Here is a 20,104-nt window from a genome sequence, read left to right as displayed (position 1 = left end):
AAGGATTGTATTGTGTTACAAACTCAGTAAATAATATATCATATATTCTAAAATTCTTGAGAGTAAATGCCAAATACTTTTTAATCACAAAATGATTAAGTACTTGATGGGCTGAATGCTAATTAGACATATTCTATTACTGCACACTGTATTCAGCAGCCACAACTTCATTCTGTACCCCAATACATGAAATTCTGATCTGCCAAGTTACATTTTTAATTAGACGTATTAGAAAAACTAGAAGTACCAAGAGAACTCTTGAAAGAACAATAAAGTATATGGGAAAAACCCAAAGTGATAAACTAAGAAAAATGCCCAGCAGAGAAAAGCATGACATTCAGAATATAGAGGGCTGATGCAAGACATGGGATGAAAATGCCCCTAAATGAGTTCTGTTCTAAATCTCAGAGGAAATCTTTTGATTCACCAAGGAAACATCTCAGGATAGTCTGAGACTTGGGGTGGAAGCTGAGAAAAAGAGCTAAATGATGACCCAAACCTCATGCAGAAAATAAGGCAGAAAAAGGACTTACAGATGCACAAGCTCTTACAACTACCATATGACAACTACCAGAGGACGTCCCTCACCAAATTAAAATACAGAAAGAAATGGACTTGGGTTCCTGAAAATCAAGGTGCTATCACAGAGAATGTCAAGATCCATAGGAAGACTCCAGGAACAGGCAAAGTCACAGGCACTAGAACAGACTGATTAAAAATGAAATAAGCTGGGTTGGGTTGGAGAAATGGCTCAGAGGTTAAGAGCATTTGTTGCTCTTGCAAAGGTTTCAGGTTTGGTTCTTAGCATTCACATGGCCACTCACAATCCTCTGTAAATCCAGTATCAGATGTTCTAAGTATCAGATGTTTTCTTCTAGACTCCGTAGGCACCACACACATGTGGTATACATACATACACAGAAGCAGACACATGCTCATATGTGTAAAATTACAATAAGCCTTCTAAATAAAATGGGCAGAATATTGCATTTCATTAGATAAAAGGAATTATGTTTAAGTAGTTCAAGAACTGGTGGAGAATGAGGAATTGGATTTTAGAGACAAGAAAACTGAAAAAAGTTTAACAAGCCAGATGTATGATAACCTCACTTTACACCATTTGGCCTAGTTGTAAATCGTACTAAGCAGTAAAATATAAGCATTAAATAGATACTGAACTAATCAAATTATGGATAAACTCGAGTCTAAGCAGCTACTAATCTTTTGTCTTAAAAATATGACAGGATGGGGGGGGCGGCACTAGAAACTTCTCATCTACTCTCAGGTAAGTGAAGACACAATATATGAATCATGGGTAGTTAATTATAAGTCAGACAGCTCTTCCAAAGTGGAAAATAAAAACTTTACTGAGTCTTCTACAGTGATTGATTAGACTAAGTGGTGGAAGAATATTGCTATCTTTGGCCTTTCTGGGATTTGACTTTTAAACTACATGAAGATATAAACTTGATTCTGAATGAAATTTTAATTTTAAAATTCTTACTAGTACCAAGAAAAATTAGTAAGGGCAAGTGGGCATGGGTGTATATACCTGGAATCCCAGCATTTGAGAGGCTAAGACTTCATAGTGAGTACTGTACCAACCTGGGCTACAGAGTGAGACACTGTCTCAGATACTCAGTAGGCAAAGGTTCTTACCATCTGGCCTGATTACCTGGGATCTATATGCTGGAAGGAAAGAACTCTTGCAAGTCATCTTGACATCCAAAGTACACTGTGGCACGTACATGTGCACGGGGGGGGGGGGGGGGGGGGTAAGGGAAAGTAGCTATGGTCAATGTACTGCTTGACAGTCAGAATCCAGATAAGCTCTGTAAGGTCAACATGCCCAACTTGTCTTTCTTGTCTTTGTATCTCATTTACCTCTAATGATACACAGAAAACTTCAACAAGTCAGGAATAACAATCCAAAATGAGATCCCATCATTAAAATATTTATTATTCTAGAAATTAAAAAAGAAATTTCTGCTTCAGCTCAAAATAACATGTAACCATTTCCTAAAATGTTATACATGTGAAAGGTTTCACGTTCTTAGTTTCCAAATGCAGACTGCTATGATTTTACAATTTAAGGGATTATTGTTTGGAGTTCTCTGTCTTTTTTTAAAAAACTTCATCAAATCTTCCCATTTATCTTAGATATAGTATCACTATTACTTAGCAACTGAAGTATGACAGGTTTCTTCCAGAGCTTGTTATAGCTTAACCAGTAAGGCAAAAGCTTGCCAATGACCACTTGATAGTGGGAAGAATGCACATTCAAGGGGCCATCAGAAATATGTAAGTCAAAAATTTATGCTCTCACATTTTGGTTGCTGGATATAATGTAACCAAGCTGGAAGTAATCTGAAAACTTCCTGCTGACTAGCTTTCACAGTACTAGGTGTTACATAGGCTAAGAGGGTAGGGGACATGGATCAATTGTATCCTTGCACCCAACCCTGAATGCTATAAGTATCAATCTGCCAGGGAATATATATGTACCCTAGTTCTTCACTGGCAAATAGGTTATGAAGGCAACCAGTTGCTTTTGGATTCCTTGAGGCCTGTTCCACAGAAATAATTCAGTCCTGATAAAGTAAATGTGGTCGAGAGCTGACAATCTAGGGAAGAACTTACTACTATTGCTTTGCTAAACTAATTACTAATGCTAGGAGGCAGAGGCAAGCAGATCTCTGAGTTTGAGGTCAGCCTGGTCTACAGTGTAAGTATCAGGACCACCAAGGCCATACCAAAAAAAAAAAAAAAAAAAAAAAATCTGCCTTAAAAAAAACCAAATAAAACCAAGAAAACAATGTTTTATCAAACTGTCTTTTAAGTATTTGTTTATACTCATAGATTAGTGCCAGAAGTTTTTCACTGCAATAGTAAGCAGTTAATGAAAAGACTCAGAACTAGCCAAAGTTTTGAAATTGTCTATTGAGTGCTCAGCCCTAAATGGAACATCTGTATCAGCCCCAACCCATCCACACTAGCTCAGGGAACATCACAAAAAGAAGAAGAAAGAATGTAAGACCTGAAGGATGAGGAGAGGTACTGGAAATGTTGTCTTCAGGGCATGACATGGCTGTTGCACCCATGAACTTGCTGTACCTAAGAGTATCTACACAAGATCAACTGAATAGATAGATCAGTCAACATTCTAGGAGGTCACACTAACTGGACTCTGAGTTATTAACAACAACAACAAACAACAACAACAACAACAAGAGGAAAGGACTCAAAGAAGAGAGGGGGAAAGTGTTAGGAGTACCTAGATAAAGGGTGGAGCTGAGGATGTATATGATCAAGATGGTTTACATGTATGAAACTGTCAAGAAATAAAAAATGTTCTACTTAAAAATAACAAGGGGGAGCTAGATGGTTTAGTGATTTAAGAGTGCTGACTTTTCTTTCAGAGGACCCAGGTTCTGTTCCCAGCACTCACATGGTGGCTCACAACTATCTGTAAGTTCAGCATTACGGATCTGATGTCTTCTTCTGGCTTCTGTGGACACTATACACGTGTGGTGCACAGACATACATACAATCAAACCACCCATATATATATAAAACTTAAAACACACAGTCACACACACACACACACACACACACACACACACACCAATGGTCTAAGCTCTAGCAATGCTAAGAGAGCATGCTGTTTTTGTACCTACACTGGGTGGCTCACAACTGCCTACTGGAGCTCTAAGGGAATCTAATGCTGATGGAGCATCCCATGGACACCTGCACTAACTTGCACATGACCTGTCATCAAATACATAATTAAAAATAATGTAACATCTTAAAAAACCAAAAACCAACAGTTACTACCTATGGAAGAATTACAATTATAGAACCATCTAACATAGACTTTATATTGTTTTTAGGTTTTTCATAGGTGCTACAGATTTAACAATCCACATGTATATATGTATATGTGTTTGTGCACATTTATATGTTCACAAATATTTGTGGGGAGTAATGAGAGCAATTTTCTTGGTGTGTGACAGTGACTCTCGAATACTGAGATTATAGGGATGCCTCACCATGTCTTATTTCTATTTTATTTTCTACTTAATTACTGGTACATATAAGAAATCTAAAGCCAAGTATAGTGGCAAATGACTTTAGTCCCAGCTTCAGGAGGCAGAAATAGGCCAGCCTAGTTTACATTGAGAGTTCCAAGACAGCCGCCGGGGGTACACAGAGAGAAACTGTCTCAAAAAAAAAAAAAAAAAAAAAAAAAAAAAAAAAAAAAAAAAAAAAGAGAGAGAGAGAGAGAAAGAGAGAGAGAGAGAAAAGAGAAAAGAAAAAAGTAATCTAAATTTGTATAGGTATTTACTTAAAATCTTGTCACCAACAGCTTTGACTAATTTCTCAAGTAATTACATAACATGTAAAGAATAACCATTTTGCCTCTATCTATGCTTAAATGAAATATAAGATTGTTTTGTTTACTGAAGCATTATTTATAACTTTCTTTAAGACCATCTTATCAATTGTCCAGGCTTCCTTGAACTCAACATGCAGCTGAGAGTAACAAAGCTTGAACTCTTGATCTTCCTGCCCCAACTGCCCAAGTGCTGGGATTACACCTTTTTATCCTGTGCTTACCCATACATATACACAAATGTAGCCTGGGTGGAATGAATATGTGGAAATGTCAGTAAAGGCACCCATGGACCAGTGACACCAAAAGACAGAGATTCAAAAGGGCAAAATTCACTGTTTGCCAGCCCACTTAGGATACACAAGAGTCTCTCAATCCAACAGAAATGGTTCAAAACATTTGCTCAGTTTTCTACATGTAAGCTCATCAGTGTGAGCCACAGAAAGGAAACCCAACTGCAGTGTATCATGAATAGGGCAACAACAGGCTATTCACTAAAAAGCACAAGAGCCATGAAAAAAACAGAGAGACATAGGAACCAAGCCAACAGAGACTAGACCTTGCCAATGCCCCAGTACCTCGGCTGTCTAAAAGAACCTGGGACAAGAACTTATCTAAATGTGGCTACGACTCATCCAGAGTGTTGCATCTTTTTCTGTCCATCCAAACAGAGCTTCTAGAATCAAGTAAGTATGAGAAGCATAGTCATGCTCTATAGCCCAGGCTGGCCTTGAACCTCTCGTCTACCTGATGAGCCTCCCAAGTGCTAGAATTATAGACATGTACCTTCTACCATTCTTGGTTTGTAGCTGTTTCTTTTCAAAGATTTCTTTTTTATTTTATGTGAGTGAGATTTGCTTAAACGTATGTATTGACTCCATGTTTATGCCTGGCATCCTGCCAGGCAAAGATGTCAGATTGCCTATCTTAGTACAGATAGGATAGGGGAGTCATGGAAGTCCACACCAGCTAAGGAGTTATGAATAATATATGCCCACTGACGGATTGTGGTGGTGTCATTTTTTTCTTCCTAGTTGTGGTTCCTTGAAATGAGCGTTTCAGACAGATGGGAATAACCACCTGGGTGCTGGAAACTGAATCTAAGTCCTCTGTAAAAGCAGAGAATGCTCTGAGCTGTCTCTCCAGCCCCTGTAGCTGTTTTCTAAATTTCACTTTATGATCTCTCATGTTAGCGCAGTGAGAAGAATGGACACACACTTACCTGCCTAAGGGAAGCATGTTTGCTCATTTAAACCAAATGATAACAAACATGCACTGTGCCTTTTCTAAATTTATTTTTTTTTTACATTTTCATTATTTCCTGGTTTTAAAATATTATTCTTGAAAGAATGAGCTTTTGAAGGATTTAGTTGAATGAAAGTTTTAGAAGACACCCCAAATAGTATTTATCTGTACAACTAAAAATCAAAGACTCCTCAATCTTTGATATCTTCATGATGAACATTGTTTATTAAAGCATGGTTTTTAATGACTCTAAAGAATAGTCACTTCTTTGTTAGTCTAAGATAAAGGATTTTTTTTTAAATCCAAAATGAAGAGATGTTAAAAAACTTGTTGGGTGCTCAGCCCTAAAGGGGGCCTCTATATCAACACCCATTCCCAGTGAGACTCAGGGAACACTGCAAAAAGGGGTCAGAAATAAGAAGTCAGAAGGTGGGGAGAGATGCTGTAAAAGACTGCCTGCTGGAGATAGGACATGGCCATTACAACCACAAACTCAGAGCAGCACAAGTTACCTGCACAACAGTAAGCCAGTCAATCTCAGTACAGATAGGATAGGGGAGTCATGGAAGTCCACACCAGCTAAGGAGTTATGGATAATATATGCCCACTAAAGGATTGTGGTGGTGTCATTTTTTCTTCCTGGTTGTGGTTGCTAGTAGGTTCTCCGTGCCCATGCAAAAAGCACTAATTGAATTCAGCGGGTTATTTTTAAAAGAGGGGGGTTATTCATGGAGAGTAGAAAGTGGCTGAAATGATCAAGATAAATAATATGTGTGAAATTGTCAAAAAATTAAAAATAACAAAGAAGCATGTTCTCTGCTCAAGACTCTACAGTAAATAATTTTCACATGGAAGACAACAATGAAGAATCTATCTTACAAAATATCATACGTCACCCCAATGGTCATAATCCTGTCCAACCTGTCAGACTGAGAAGGTACTGAATATACACCATAAAGACGTCTTCATACAATCTCAGCTATGCCCTCTGCCATTCAAGAGATTAGTCACGTTTGTCCAATTCTCAATCTTTTGCTGTATGCCACTGCCTGTAAGTCACACCTTCCCTTCCCTACTCTTTCTGTTTATAACACTCCATCCTGCCAATTCCACCTGGAAATACTCTTTCATCATTCTTAACCCCAGTTCAAGGACCATAATCTTTTTTTTTGGGGGGGGGGGGGGGAAGGGGAGTGAGACAGAGTATTCTGTAGGCCAAGCAGACCCTGAATTCCATTCACTATGTAGAAGATAGAAGAGGCTGCCGTCCAGCTCCTCATCTTTCTCCACAATCCAAAGTGCTGGACTACAGGTGTACTGATTTACAATCGCATTCTTTATGAAGGATTTCCAACAAGTAATCATAGTCTACTTCCTATCTCTTTTACATATTTCCACTATGGGCTTTCCAACAAGTAATCATAGTCTATTTTCTATTTCTTTTTATATTTCCATTATGGCACCAATCAGCCTGCAAAATAAACTTTCTTTTGCAAGTGTATCTTCTGCAGTAAACCATAAAGAACTGGAAAAAAGGAAAATTTATTTTTTCTATCTCTGCACCCCCAGAATCCCTAACAGTGTGTGGCACCCCATTTTTAATGCTAAAGAAATGAGATTATTAGGCTGATATTAGAAATTTAGAAGATCAAAATCAAACTAAAAGAAATGTCCTTGAAAGTTTATTTGGCCACTGAGAAGTTAGCCTGCCCACAAAAGAGGAAAGAGAAGGATCTGCTTCCTTGTGCCCCTGTTCATTCTGAGCTGTCTGCCTTTTTCAGGTGTTCACTTCACCTTTTTCATTTCAAGATGAAGGAAGTGTCTAAGCAGTGCAGGACTCATAACCAATGCTACCAACAAAGCTTGGGTGCCATTGGAAATTATTTCTAAATACTATGCCCGAGACTGAAAAAGATATGCTCCATTTTCTCTAAGTTTAAGGCTGTCATAATAGGTTTTGAATCCGTAAGTAGTAATTCATTAAAAAACAAAACAAAACAAAACCCAAAGCCCCTTTCAGCTACATGGAAGAACTGCTTTTAAGTATCCCAGTATCTAACATAATCAAACTTAACCTCTGGGTACTTTAAGTGTTCAAAGGTAAGCCTAAGCAATAGGTTTTACCCAGTGTTTCTGTATTCACATCTACTTCCTAAGAAAAATTTAGCTTGTAACTATTACCAGCCTCAAACAAAATTCTGTGACTGACTTAACTGGGTTTCCGAAAGTTGCCCGCTAAGAAAGTGACTCTTTAACTGGACACCAACAAATACGTGAAGTCATTGCTTGAGGGCTTCGGGTGACTATGTAGCAAAAGCCAAAGCTGAAGGGCGAGCCAAGTTGTAAGTAAAGATTATAACCCTCCAGCTTTCCCCATACTTTATCCTTGTCTGTAAATATAATAAAAACCAAGTCAGTCTCCTTTGGTTTACAGTTATACCGTAGGCAAACACCATGCCCAGTCGACCCCCAAGTCTTCTAATTCAAACAGGATATACAGTGTAGCCTCGAGCACTGGGATACTTTTCAAAGTAATAACACACAAAAAACACCCTCTCACAACAAGGCATGTGTCAAAACAGCTTGGAATACCGACACTGTGCGCATCACCCACTAGGGTCGCGCGATTGCTGTTTCTTCTCAGGCGAGGTACTCTAGGGTGTTTTCCTATAGAAAGGCCTTGGTGCAAGGCCTAGGCAGGAGTTTACGATCGTTGACCAGCCAGGGGATAGAGGGAAGGACAACCGAGCCAGGCCGCAGTCCAGTACTGCACCTTCCCAGCCAGCTTCAAGCCGGTCGCAGGGAGCGGAGCGTGCCGCAGATCTCACCGCCCGCCCTAGACTGAAAGAGGGTAGGGGGTCGTGCCGGCTCCGCCCTCCCCCGCGGGGCACGGGCTCATGACCACACAGGAAGGCCACGTCCCCAGGGACAGGCACCACTCTATGGTGTGCGGGGGTAGGGGGCAAACCCACGTGACCAGCACGTAGCCAATCCCGGGACGACAGCCCGCCATAGAGACGGCCGCGGAGGCAGCTAGAGATGCCCGCCGGCAAGTCACAGGCGCCTGCCTATCCCGGCTCGGTGCTCCTAGCTCGGTGCTGCCGCCATCTTCCTGGAGGAAAGGGTAGAGGCAAAGGGCTCCCTCCCCTTCATTGCTCCGCACTCATGCTGCCACCTGCCCGACCCCGGTCGTCTCTCGTTCTCAGTGGACACTTCATTCCTTCCTAATAAATACCCTTTCCCCAACTCTAGTTTCCCACAAAGTGGAGAGTCTCTTTACCTGCTCCTCTTTTATTAGCGTGAGGAATCCAAGCTCATAAGGTAGGAACTGTGGCGAAACAGGAACAAGACGCCATCTTGGTAAAGGAGAAGAGGCTACGCTTGACCTCCCCCCGCCCCCAGCCTCTATATGGCCAACCGCCGTGGGAGGGGCACAGCGCTTGCGCAGAGGCAGACGACAGGATCGTGTCCACGCTTGCGCTCTGCTAGCAACCGCGGGGGAGGGGACTAGTCGGGGCCCAGGAAGGAGTTGGCAAGGGGCGGGACGGCGCGATGACGTAATCTGTTCGCGCGCGCTGCTGGGCGGGGCAGGTTGGTGCTGTAGCTTGACGAGCGTTCTCCGGCGTGTTAGCGGGTAAGTGTGTGGCAGTGTGTACCCACTGTCGCGCGGGCTCGAGTCGAGCTGGCCGTCCTGAGAAAGTGCTAGAGTTCTCTCCTCGCCCTAGCCGCTCTGGCGGTGATAACGGGTACGGAAGTGGCGCGCGTGGGGGAGGGGCGGCCGCGCCCTTAGTCCCTGGCTCCAGTGATGGATGCCTGGCCGCTGTTGTCCCTTCGAGGACAACTGGACGGGCGGCCTCCATCTGGGTGATCCTACTGGCCAGGTCCAGGGCATTAGGGCGGCCGTGGCTGGCCCCGGTGAAGTTACCGCGCACGGTCCAAATACCGTGTGGTGGAGAGTCGGACGTTTAACGCTAGCGAATGGCGGAGTTGGGTGAGGTAGGGTTAGATTCAAATCTACGAAGCACTCGTGCTTGTGTGGCCATTTTCTCACTTAACGGTGCCATTTCGTCCTGGGGATGTGAAGGGCTAGTCACCCTGGGATGTTAATGAAGTTCCCCAATTGGAAGCAATGATAGGCGCATTGAGGAGTGGTCTTGTCTGCTGTGGCCTTCCCCGAGGTATTGCGACCCTAGACAAAGGGCTGCAGCAGTGTAAGTGACAGGGGAAAGGGATCATGGAGTGGAGGCCTTTGATTGAGAAGCGATGAAGTCTAACTCTGAAGCTGACCGTAGGCCCAGACCACGCCTGGCCCTTTTGTATCTTCCGGCCTCATTTGTTAGTGGCGCCTTGCCTTGTCCTGTACTACGTTAGCAGACTCTTAACATATAGAAAGAACTTGTAGTTCAAACCACTGTGGTCTCTGGCTGGTCTTAATCCAGTTTACTCCTCGTTTCTGGAGCGCAGTTACCTCGAACATTCTCTTCTCCTTATCTGTTCGCTGATTGTTATTCAGGACTCTCACGGGATTTGATATCCTTTAGACAGATTAGGTTATTTCTCTGGCGTCAAGTATTGGGCGTCAAGTACTGCCTAGCATGGGATTTAAGTCTGAGGTTCTCAAGTATTTCTTTAGTAGCCAAAGTTGTTTTAGTATCTCAGATACATTTTTAAATCTGTCTTGTTAACATAAGGAAAAACAGGCTTTTCAATGGCTTTTTTGGTAGTTGCCATTCAGGGATTCTTTGCAATACCCAGCATTCAAACTGTCAGTGTGTACTGCTATATCTAATTTTGGCGATGATTTTCTTAGTTGTAAAGATTGTTCTGATCCTTTTTTCAAATTTTCCACCTAAAAGCTTTTTTGTTTGTTTGTTTTGTTTTTCCTTACAGAGCCCCACAGCTCATTAAAGAACAGAGCTTCTCATTCTGGGTTAGCTGGGTAACCTAGGGAAAGGAGGTGGGGCCTCCCTCTATTATCATTCATGAGTGTAATTCAGCTCCCTTTGATTGTGGCTTGCAGCCCTAAGCTCCGTTAAGAGTGTTCTCTTGCAGAATGTACTTGTTCAGTCCTCAAATCTAAGAAATCTAAATGTCAAAAGAGAGTCCCGGCACTTTAGATAAAAGCTCTTGAGGATCCTATACTGAGGAGTCTTTGGAGATTAGGGGTAGTTTGTGTACATGATTGATGGTTCCTATTAATAAGTATTCCATTATTATAAATGCCACTTGCAAAAATAAGTTTTGTTCACCTATTCATCTTTTGTCTCTTAATCAGGGTAATAGTGATACTCTCTGAAATAAAGAAGCCTTGGGTCAAGTGTAAGGAACTTAATAACTTCTGACATCTGAAATATGCAATGTGAAAGGATAAAATTTTAGTTTGATCATATATCTTAGATATGGGGGAATCTAACTGATCTTCAATCTGTACCTAGCAGTATGTTAATGGATCAAGGTTTTCTCTAAAAACCAAGTACTTCAGAAATAAAGTATTCCTCTTTTAGTTTTCATTTGGGCATTACTGGGAATGTATAGTTTTGATCAAGTGCTTGCCCTGAATGAAAGATTTCTGGGTCCTTATTACCCCCCCCCCCCAAAAAAAAAAAACCCAAACTCCTTTTTGTTATGTTTAATAAATTGTTAGAAAATCATTGAAAATACAAGTTATATTTGGGTGTATGGTAACAAATTCATAGCCTGGCATTCTCCATATTGAATCATTGTATGTGTTCTCCACTTCTGTGCTTGTGTTGTGCATCAGGATGCTTATTTTCAGACACACCAGAAGAGGGCATCGGATCCCTTTACAGATGGTTGTGAGCTACCATGTGGTTGCTGGGAATTGAACTCAGAACCTCTGAAGAGCAGTCAGTGCTCTTAACAGCTGAGCCATCTCTCCAACCCTCAGGATACTTAAAGAAAGAAAGGAAATTAATATTGAAAATTACTCTTCTTTGGTCCAAACTGACCTAGGACCTCAAAATGGCTGCGGACTTAGGTCAGTAAGCTAAGGAGATAGAGATGTAGAAAGATACCCGTCACATTTCCTGTATGTGGTTAGAAATGAGTGACATATAATAGTAGTGAAGGCGAGTCTCCACATTTCTACTCTCAAACATTTATCCTTCCGTTATTTCACCCAGTGCTTAAAGAAAGGAGACATACCATAGGGATTCCAGTTTAGAGTCGAATCAGTTATACCGATTTAGGAGAAACAAAATGACTTGATAGTTTTAGGGCTTGTTTTTTTAAAATTCTATATCTGTTCGTAGCCAAGTATAGTGTTGCATCCCTGTAATCTCAGCATTTGGGAGACTGAAATAAGATAGCCAGTTTAAGTTGAGCTTTTATTATAAAGACTGTCTCAAAACCAGACAAGACAACCTAAAATGTGTTCCTCTGCATTTTAGTGTTTTGTTGTGTTTTGAGACATGGTTTTTTGGTTGCCTAGACTATTCCAGAACTCACTGTATGATAATCCAAGTTGGCCTCAAATCTATAATCCTTGTACCTCAGCTTCCAGTGCTGTGTTACCACACCTGGTTTGCTTTTTATTTTACTCTTACTAAGCATTTCCCTGTTTCCATTTCTAAATGGAATAGAAAAACCTTCGAAAGTTGGCATGCAGCTCATATGTAGAACACTTATCTAGTATACATGAAATCAAGTACCATGCGCACGTGTGCACACACACACACACACACACACAGGCACGCAGAACGTACACAATCAATTAAGAAAGAAACTTTTAGTTTTTGAGACATGGTCTCCCTGTGTAGTCCAAGCTGGCCTCCAGTTTTCAATCCTCCTGTCTTTTGAGTACTAAGATTACAGTGGTGCACCACCACAGCCAGCTAGAAAGAGACTTTTGACTACCCATCTGTTTTAGCACCTTACCAAATAAATTGTCATATTCTAAATTTCTTTTCTTTCCCTTTTTTTTTTTTTTTTTTGTTTTGTTTTTTTTGTTTTGTTTTGTTTTGTTTTGTTTTTGTTCCAGGCCAGTCTGGAACATCTATACTCATGATCTTCTTGTGACAGTCTCTCAGAGATAGAAGGCCTATACTCATCTTAGCCTGCTTTACTATTGGGTGTTGAGGCCCAAGCTCGAGTCCCTGTTCGGGCGCCCAATAGTAAAGCAGGCTAAGATGAGTATAGGCCTTCTATCTCTGAGAGACTGTCACAAGAAGATCTTTAATCTCACGAGTCTTTAATCTCAAGGTATCTAAACCAAGATTATCGGAGTGTTCTCAGCTGTTGTAGGCTATTGTAATTCAAGTCTCATGTCAGGATATATGGCTCAAGATGGCTGCAAAGCTGATAGCCTCTTTCTGCTAAAAGTCGGCCCCCAACAATTGGGCTGCTTTTTTAAATTTTTATTTATTTATGTTTTATGAGTTGGCTATGACTTGGTAGTTCAAATTTTTTTTTTTTTTTTTTTTTAGATTTATTTTTTATTGGATGTATATGAGTACACTATCTGCATGTACACCGGCATGCCAGAAGAGGGCATCAGATCTCATAGATGGTTGTGAGCTTAACTGCTGAGCCTTCTTTCCAGCCCTAGGCTTTCTTTTTTAGACCTGGTCTCTATAAAGTCCTGGAATTCACTATGTACTCTAGGCTGGCCTCAAACTCATAGAGCTCCTCCGCCTGCCTCTGCCTCCCAAGTGCTATGATCAAAGATGTGAGCCAGCAATGTTTTTTGTTTTTTTTAGACTCAAGTATGTGGTTTTTGCATATTCAGTACTGTCAACAAGGTAGTTTTGTTTAGTGATTTTTTTTTTGATGCATTAATCTTAACAGAGTAGTATAAATAATTATAATAAAATTGTAATATGTAGATGCTACTTTTTACTCTAGTGAAAAAAATGAGGCAGTTGGGTATTTGGTTATATTAGACAACTATAATTAATTTTTCATAGAAATAATACCTTACCATTTTTAGGAGCCTTGTGCATACTGAATTATAAATGAAGTGTTGTTCTAAGATTTGCTTCACTGTAATTCAGGCAAGCTGGAAATAAACTAATATTGGACTTGAGTGTTAATTATTAAAATTGAATAAAAGGTGGTACCTGAGGATTTATTTTATTATGATATTTTGGGGTGTGCTTTTAAGTTTTTCTTTAGTGTTTTAATTATAAAAGAGTAGTGGACTTTTAATCTAATGTTTATTATATTTCAAATAGATTTAATATCCCCTTTTACAAACATTGTATTTTATGTATATGAGTGTTTTGTATATCTGTGTATCACATGCCTGGTGCCCAGAAAGGTTAAAAGAGAACATCGGGCCCTCTGGAACTCGAGTTATAGAGAGATGTAAGTTGCATGTCATTGCTGGGATCAAACCTGGGTCCTCTGGAAGAGCAAGCCAGTGCTTTTAGCTTGGAAATCATCTCTTCATCCTCTAGTTTAAGAAATCCCATTGTTTAAGGAATAGTATTTGCTATTAGGTTGGGAAATAACCCTGAATTATATATAAGAAGTTTTCTTAGTGTTTTCATGCAGATTGATTGCTGAATTTAATTAAATACCTCATTGGTATTTATGGTTTTCCTCTTTTGTTATAATTGATACTTTTGATACATTACTAGAATCTAATTACCAGCAAATAGTTTTAAATTTTGTATTTATATCCATGAATGAAGCTGATTTGATGATATTTGTTTTTTCTTTCCTTACTGTGGAACCTTCTTCCTTTCCCATCTGGATTGTTATTAAAATTACGTTGACTTCACTAACAAACCTGAGCTTTTCCCTTCTTTCTGCTTGAAATAGTTAAATGACTTTGTTATTGTCTCTTCAGAGTTTCATGCTATTTTGCTCTAATTCCATCTGGTGTTGGCCCCTTTACATTTCTAGTTTAGGTAGGGGTGTGTGTGTGTGCGCGCGCGCACACACACACATGCTTTGCTTTCTTCATTTCTAGAATTTTTAAATATTTATGTATGTATTTGGGGGGGGGGAATGGGGCATATGCTCCTTGTGTGCTGAGATTAGTAAACAACTTACTGGAGCCTATTCTTCCTTTACCATGTGAATCCCTGAGATCTAACTCTGGTATTCAGGCTTGGAGGCAAGATTATGAGCCATCTAGCTGGTCCTATTGCTAAAGTTTAGTGGCATCAGTTCTAGCTTTCTGTTTTGGTAATGTATAGTGTAATATGTAATTGTGGCCTTTTTTGTAGTCTTTATCTGTGATTGTGCCTTCTTTTATGCCTATTCTCATTTTTCTAGTTGGATTTATATGGAGAAGAATTTGGTTTTGTCAGTCATGGTGGCAGATTCCTTTAACTAGAAACACTGGGGAGGTAGAAGCAAGTGGATTTCTATAAGTTAGAAGCCAGCTCAGTCTACATAGTTTCAGGACAGCCAGAGCTAAATAGTGAGACCCTCAAAAACAAACATTTGTTTCAAAGATTTAGCTTTTGGACTTACTTGTCCTTCTATATTTAGAATAATTTCATTTCTTTTTTCTCTTTATTTCTTTATAATTTTTTTTTATCATTTGTGGATATTTGTAGGGACAAAACTTCTTTTTAAAATTTATTACATCCAGACTGCAGTTGCCCCTCCTTCCTCTCCTCCCAGTTTCTCCCTTCCACATCTCTTCTCCCCCAAATCCACTCCTCCCAGGGATATCAAGCATGGCATATCAAGTTGTGATAAGACTAGGTACCTCCCTCATATTAAGGGTAGATGAGGAAAAGGGTCCCAAACGCAGGCAAAAGGGTCAGAGATAGCTCCCACACCCACTGTTAAGAGTCCCACAAGAATAGCAAGCTACACACCATAACATTTGCACAAGATCTAGGTCAGACCCATATAGGTTCCTTTATACTTGGTCCAGTCTCTGAGCCCCCATGAGCCCAGGTTAGTGGGACAAAATTTCTTTATTTGCATTGTTACTGATAAAAATATGTAAAACTCAAGTTTGAGTTTGTCCTATAAATGTGGACATCTGCATCTCCCCCACCCCAATACCATTGGTTCCTAGAGACAATTTGTGGTTTTTGCTTTGGAAATTTCCTTAATCCAAGAGTTCAGGCTTATTCCAGCTCTTTGAAAGTTTGTTTCTTTTCACCTTTAGTTTAAACAGATCATGTGTTTAGAGTGTTGATTGCAAAAAGCTTTCAGACTGGACATGGTAGTTCATACCTTCAATCCCTCTGGAGATAGAGGCAGGCAGATCTCTATGAGTTTGAGGCCATTCTGGTTTACATAGCAAGTTTTAGGACCATGAGAAACTATTTGTAAAACAAAACCCTAAAAAGTAAATTAAAACTTTAACATTTTATTAATACTTTTAAAATGTAGGCTATGTGGTTTTATTCATTCCCTATTCCATAAAGCTTCTGTATATCAATTAAGCAAGACTGGTTGTATTACTGTCTTTCTGCCCTTGGAATACTGTTTAAGTTGATTTGGAATTTTTCTTTGTTTTTGCTTTCTGGTTTTTTTTTTTTTTTTATCTGTAGTTATGTATTTGGACAGGGCTCTGTTTTATCTTCCTTACAAAAAATTTAAATGATTTTCTCTTAATGTTTTTGTATTATCAAGAGTTAATATGATGACCTATACATATTTATTTGGAACACAACTGTGTTCTCATGGAATCCCAAGTATATCCCATGTTTAACTAACTGTTAAAGAAGTTAGATGTCATTTATTAAAATCAAAATAACTTGACAATTTTGACCTTTATGACCCATGGAAGGTGATAAAAAACAGTAAGAATTTGATGATGCAGGCAGGAGTAGGGTGGGGATTAGAGAAGGAGCTAGTGTTCCTGCTACAATAACTTTGAATTTCTTGATGTTTTTGTTCAACATTTATTTTTACTCTTTACAGAAGACAAAACATTTTTTAAAAATATTTCTGATCTTATTTTTCCTTCACTTAAAATTCAACATTTACATTTTACAGGATTTATGTCCACATTTTATGGAAATGAAATCCTTAATTTTTACTGCAGGCCAGTGTCTGGTAGGAGGAGAGACCCTAGATTGTTCAGTTCTAACTCCTCTATATGTTATATTTCAAAGTACACCATGAATACAAACAGGTAATGGTAACATTTTTCTCCTATAAATAGAGGAAATCATGTAGCGAATTCTAGTTCTCCATATCACTTTCTATAGCCAGGTGTCTGCTGTCATTCTTTTTATCATGTAAGTTAAAATGATCTCCATATGCTAGTATATAAAAGCACATTATATCTACTTTTTAATGAGAATAACAGAAGCTGCATGAAGGAGATATTTTGTGTACCATGAGTCAAGCTGTTGGAAGAAAATTATTTCTGACTAATCACAGAAGAACACATGAATCAGATATTGTTTGCTGGGTAGGTGAACTGTACTGGGGAAGTTGTAATCATGTCCAGTTCCACTATAAGAAATAACCATAAGCATGTGTTGTATACATTTATTTTTATGCATGATTTTATACGTATGGCCATTTTTCTTTCCATAAAAATGGTATTGAACTGTATACACCGTTTCCTATCCTACATGCTTCATATAGAAGTATATTGTTAACATTTTCTTTTGTCAGGTACTCTTCTATGACTTAAAACAACAGAAACTGTCCATTTGCCTCTGTTGACACTGGCCATATTCAGTATAACCAAATTATGTTGGCTTGGTTTGTTTGTTTTATCCCAATTTGTCTTTTAAGGAAGACCTCCTTTTTTTTTTTTTTTTTTTTTTTCACATTTATTTTTTCAAATTTCACTTTTTTTTTTGGTCTGGATGTAAGATTGTTATTGATAGTTTCCTCTTTCTGTGTGTTCTGATTTGATTAAGTTGCTATTTGTTACTTTTATTGTTTTTTTTTTTTTTTTTAAGACTTTAACAAGACAAATATTGGCCCAGTGTTGTGGCTCACATTTTTAAGGCCAGCTAGGGATACACAGTAGAGAGATCCTATCTGGGGGGAAAATACCCACAAAATCAAGAAAAATATCCAGGGGTGGCCTTGAATTCACTTTCCTCTTGCCTCAGCCTTCCCATGTTGGGGTTACAGGAATGGACCACCATATATAGTTTTAAATTTTTCTATTGATCTGGGATTATTGCTTTTTTTCCCCCGTTAGTGGTTACCTTTCCTGTTATCCCCTAACTGGACTATTCTTTGCAGTCAGGGTATAGCTTCTGGCAAATCTATATTCCATCTGACCCATTTATCTCTCCTTCAGAAGGTTTTACTTCTTTATTTTCACACTTGCCCCTAACTTTTTAACTTTGCCGAGATAGTTTAATCTATTTATTTGTTGCCTATTAATAGCATTTTTCAAGGATGTCCTTTCTATCTAAGGATCCTTAATTCATTCTTACACAGTTCCAGGTAGCTGGCTAATATATAGATTGGTATTTGTTTTTGACAGGAAGATTTTTTTTTTCTTTGCTTCTATATGTTCTTCCCTGATCTGGACACTTTGAAAATCCTTTTTATGTAGGTGTCCTAAATTTTTCAACATCAAAGCTTATAGAAGCCAATGGAAAAGGATAATAACCAAGACTCAGTTCTCCATGAAACATCATAATACTCAAAGGCCCATGAATTCTTTTGCATGCCTACCTTAATTTACCTGCTCAAATACAGGGAAATGCAGGAACCTCATTTTGTCTTCGGTGCTTGAAAACATTTCCATTGAAGAGAGAAACTTGGGGTCTGCAGTGATCATGTAGGTAGGTTAAGGTTTGGAAAACATCCAAGAAACTTTCTGCTAAGTTCTGAGTTTCAACGGAAGTCAAAGGCAACACACTTCCTGTTTCCCAAAGCCTCAGGGTTGTAAATTTTGTGTAAAAATTCAGCTCTGGGGCTAGAGAGATGGTCTCAGTGGTTAAGAGCACTTACTGCTCTTTTGGAGGACCTGGATTTGGACCTGGATTTGGCTCCTGGCATCTACATGGTGGTTCACAGCCATTCATAATTCCACTTCCAGGGAATCTGACACATTCTGACCTCCGAGGTATCAGACAGACACATAAACATTAAAAAATTCAATCTGTCCTCTTTATTTGTAAATGTACTTCATGTTGTACCTTGTGCCCAAGCGCCAAAATTTAGTTCCCAAGTTATGTTAGTGATCTTTCAGTCAGAGATGACACACATTAAGGATACAAGACTCTGGGCACAGTGGCATCTTTTTTTCCTTGAAAGTCTTCAGTTAAGTTAGAGATAGGAAGTAGGTTGTCTTTTTCTCCCATCTGTCATCCCTGATGTCTAAAATATTATAAGTACTGAAAGAAAAAAACGTACATATTTGGAAATATAGAAATGTATGTCCAGGTACTTTTGTCAGCTTATTTAATTTTTTCTTTATATTGACTAATCTAGAGCAATGTTTGAGGTTACTGGGAAGCTAAAGAAATAAACTAATGATACATATCTATCTTCATGGGTCAGTTCATGCTGTTAAATATGCATATACAAATTCAGATATCTGTCTTTTCTTTTTTAACAGATAGACAGAAAAATCAAGAAAGATGTCTAAGGTAAGGTCATAGTTCATGTATCTATGGTGTAAAGAGAAATTGTTTTAAATTTTCAGATAGCTAAAAAAGATTTTGAAAGATAAATTTCTGATTTTGTATTATTCTAAAGTTTTGAGTTGCTTTCTTTACCAAATTTTTAAATCTAATATGTCAATATGAATTTTTTGATCATCTTAGAAAAAATCTATACCAATCAAAAGCAACTAAAAACTCTAATAATTCATATAATTAAATTAATCGGGCTCTTAGACATACTACAATTGGTTTAGATTAGCCCTTATAAATTGTTCCAGAACCCTGATATAAATTAGTTCTAAAGGACATAAGCTGAGAAAGTGGAACTTGTAATTAAAACTGAAGGTTATCATTTGCTTTGTCTTTTATTTTTGAGTCTATAGGTGTGTATTACTATCTAATGTAAAGCCATAATATCATTTACTGCTTCTTATACAAATAACGTGGAACAGAGATTAAATAAAAGAGCTATTATTCTACCCCAGAAATAATCACTATGAAAGTTTTAGGTATATTTTTGTATGTATGTATGTATGTATGTATGTATATATGTATATACATGTGAATGGATAGTTATAAATGTAATCGTAAAAGAAAGGCTATTTTATAATTTATTTTTCATTTAGTTCAAATAATGCAATTAACACTTAATTTTTAGTATGCTATTGCATAAATTGTAGGATTTAAGGGGTGGGGGAGGCTGTGTGAGCACGTGCATGTGTGTGTGCAGAAGCTAGAGTTTTCAACCTTGGGTATCATTCTTCACTGTCCATCAATGTTTTATTTGTTGGTTGGTTTGTCCTCCCTTCTCTCTTTATGTGTGTCAGGGGGAGGAGGGAGAGAGACAGAGACAGACAGATCTCTCACTAGCTTGGAGCCTCAACTATCCACCCATCTTTACTTGTCCAGGGCTAAAGTCACAAAGGCTTAGCACCATGCCCAG

At 38.8% G+C, this 20,104-nt stretch overlaps 2 protein-coding genes across 5 annotated transcripts in view; one reads left to right on the top strand and one right to left on the bottom strand.

The window, feature by feature from the left end:
* Hdlbp (high density lipoprotein binding protein) overlaps window positions 1–9,137 on the bottom strand; it is a 75,055-nt gene extending 65,918 nt beyond the window's left edge. Inside the window, exon 1 of one of the 2 annotated variants that reach the window (XM_034521345.2) lies at window positions 8,919–9,137. The gene's annotated coding sequence lies outside the window, so the exon portion shown is untranslated. Of the gene's footprint in view, window positions 1–8,234; window positions 8,579–8,918 lie in introns of those variants that run through there. The other variant, XM_076914707.1, reaches the window with a different exon arrangement.
* A 21-nt stretch (window positions 9,138–9,158) lies between these two features.
* Septin2 (septin 2) overlaps window positions 9,159–20,104 on the top strand; it is a 33,462-nt gene continuing 22,516 nt past the window's right edge. The window contains exons 1-2 of one of the 3 annotated variants that reach the window (XM_034521349.2): window positions 9,159–9,272; window positions 19,116–19,146. In XM_034521349.2, coding sequence (XP_034377240.1) covers window positions 19,138–19,146 — 9 coding nt within the window. In that variant the 5' untranslated portion in view covers window positions 9,159–9,272; window positions 19,116–19,137. Of the gene's footprint in view, window positions 9,635–19,115; window positions 19,147–20,104 lie in introns of all 3 variants that reach the window. The other 2 variants (XM_034521350.2, XM_034521351.1) reach the window with 2 other exon arrangements.

The sequence above is a fragment of the Arvicanthis niloticus genome, chromosome 17 (assembly GCF_011762505.2).
Source record: "Arvicanthis niloticus isolate mArvNil1 chromosome 17, mArvNil1.pat.X, whole genome shotgun sequence".
NCBI classification, from domain to species: Eukaryota; Metazoa; Chordata; class Mammalia; order Rodentia; family Muridae; genus Arvicanthis; species Arvicanthis niloticus.
Note: the sequence above shows the minus strand (reverse complement) of the source record. Positions and strands in the feature narration are given on the sequence as shown.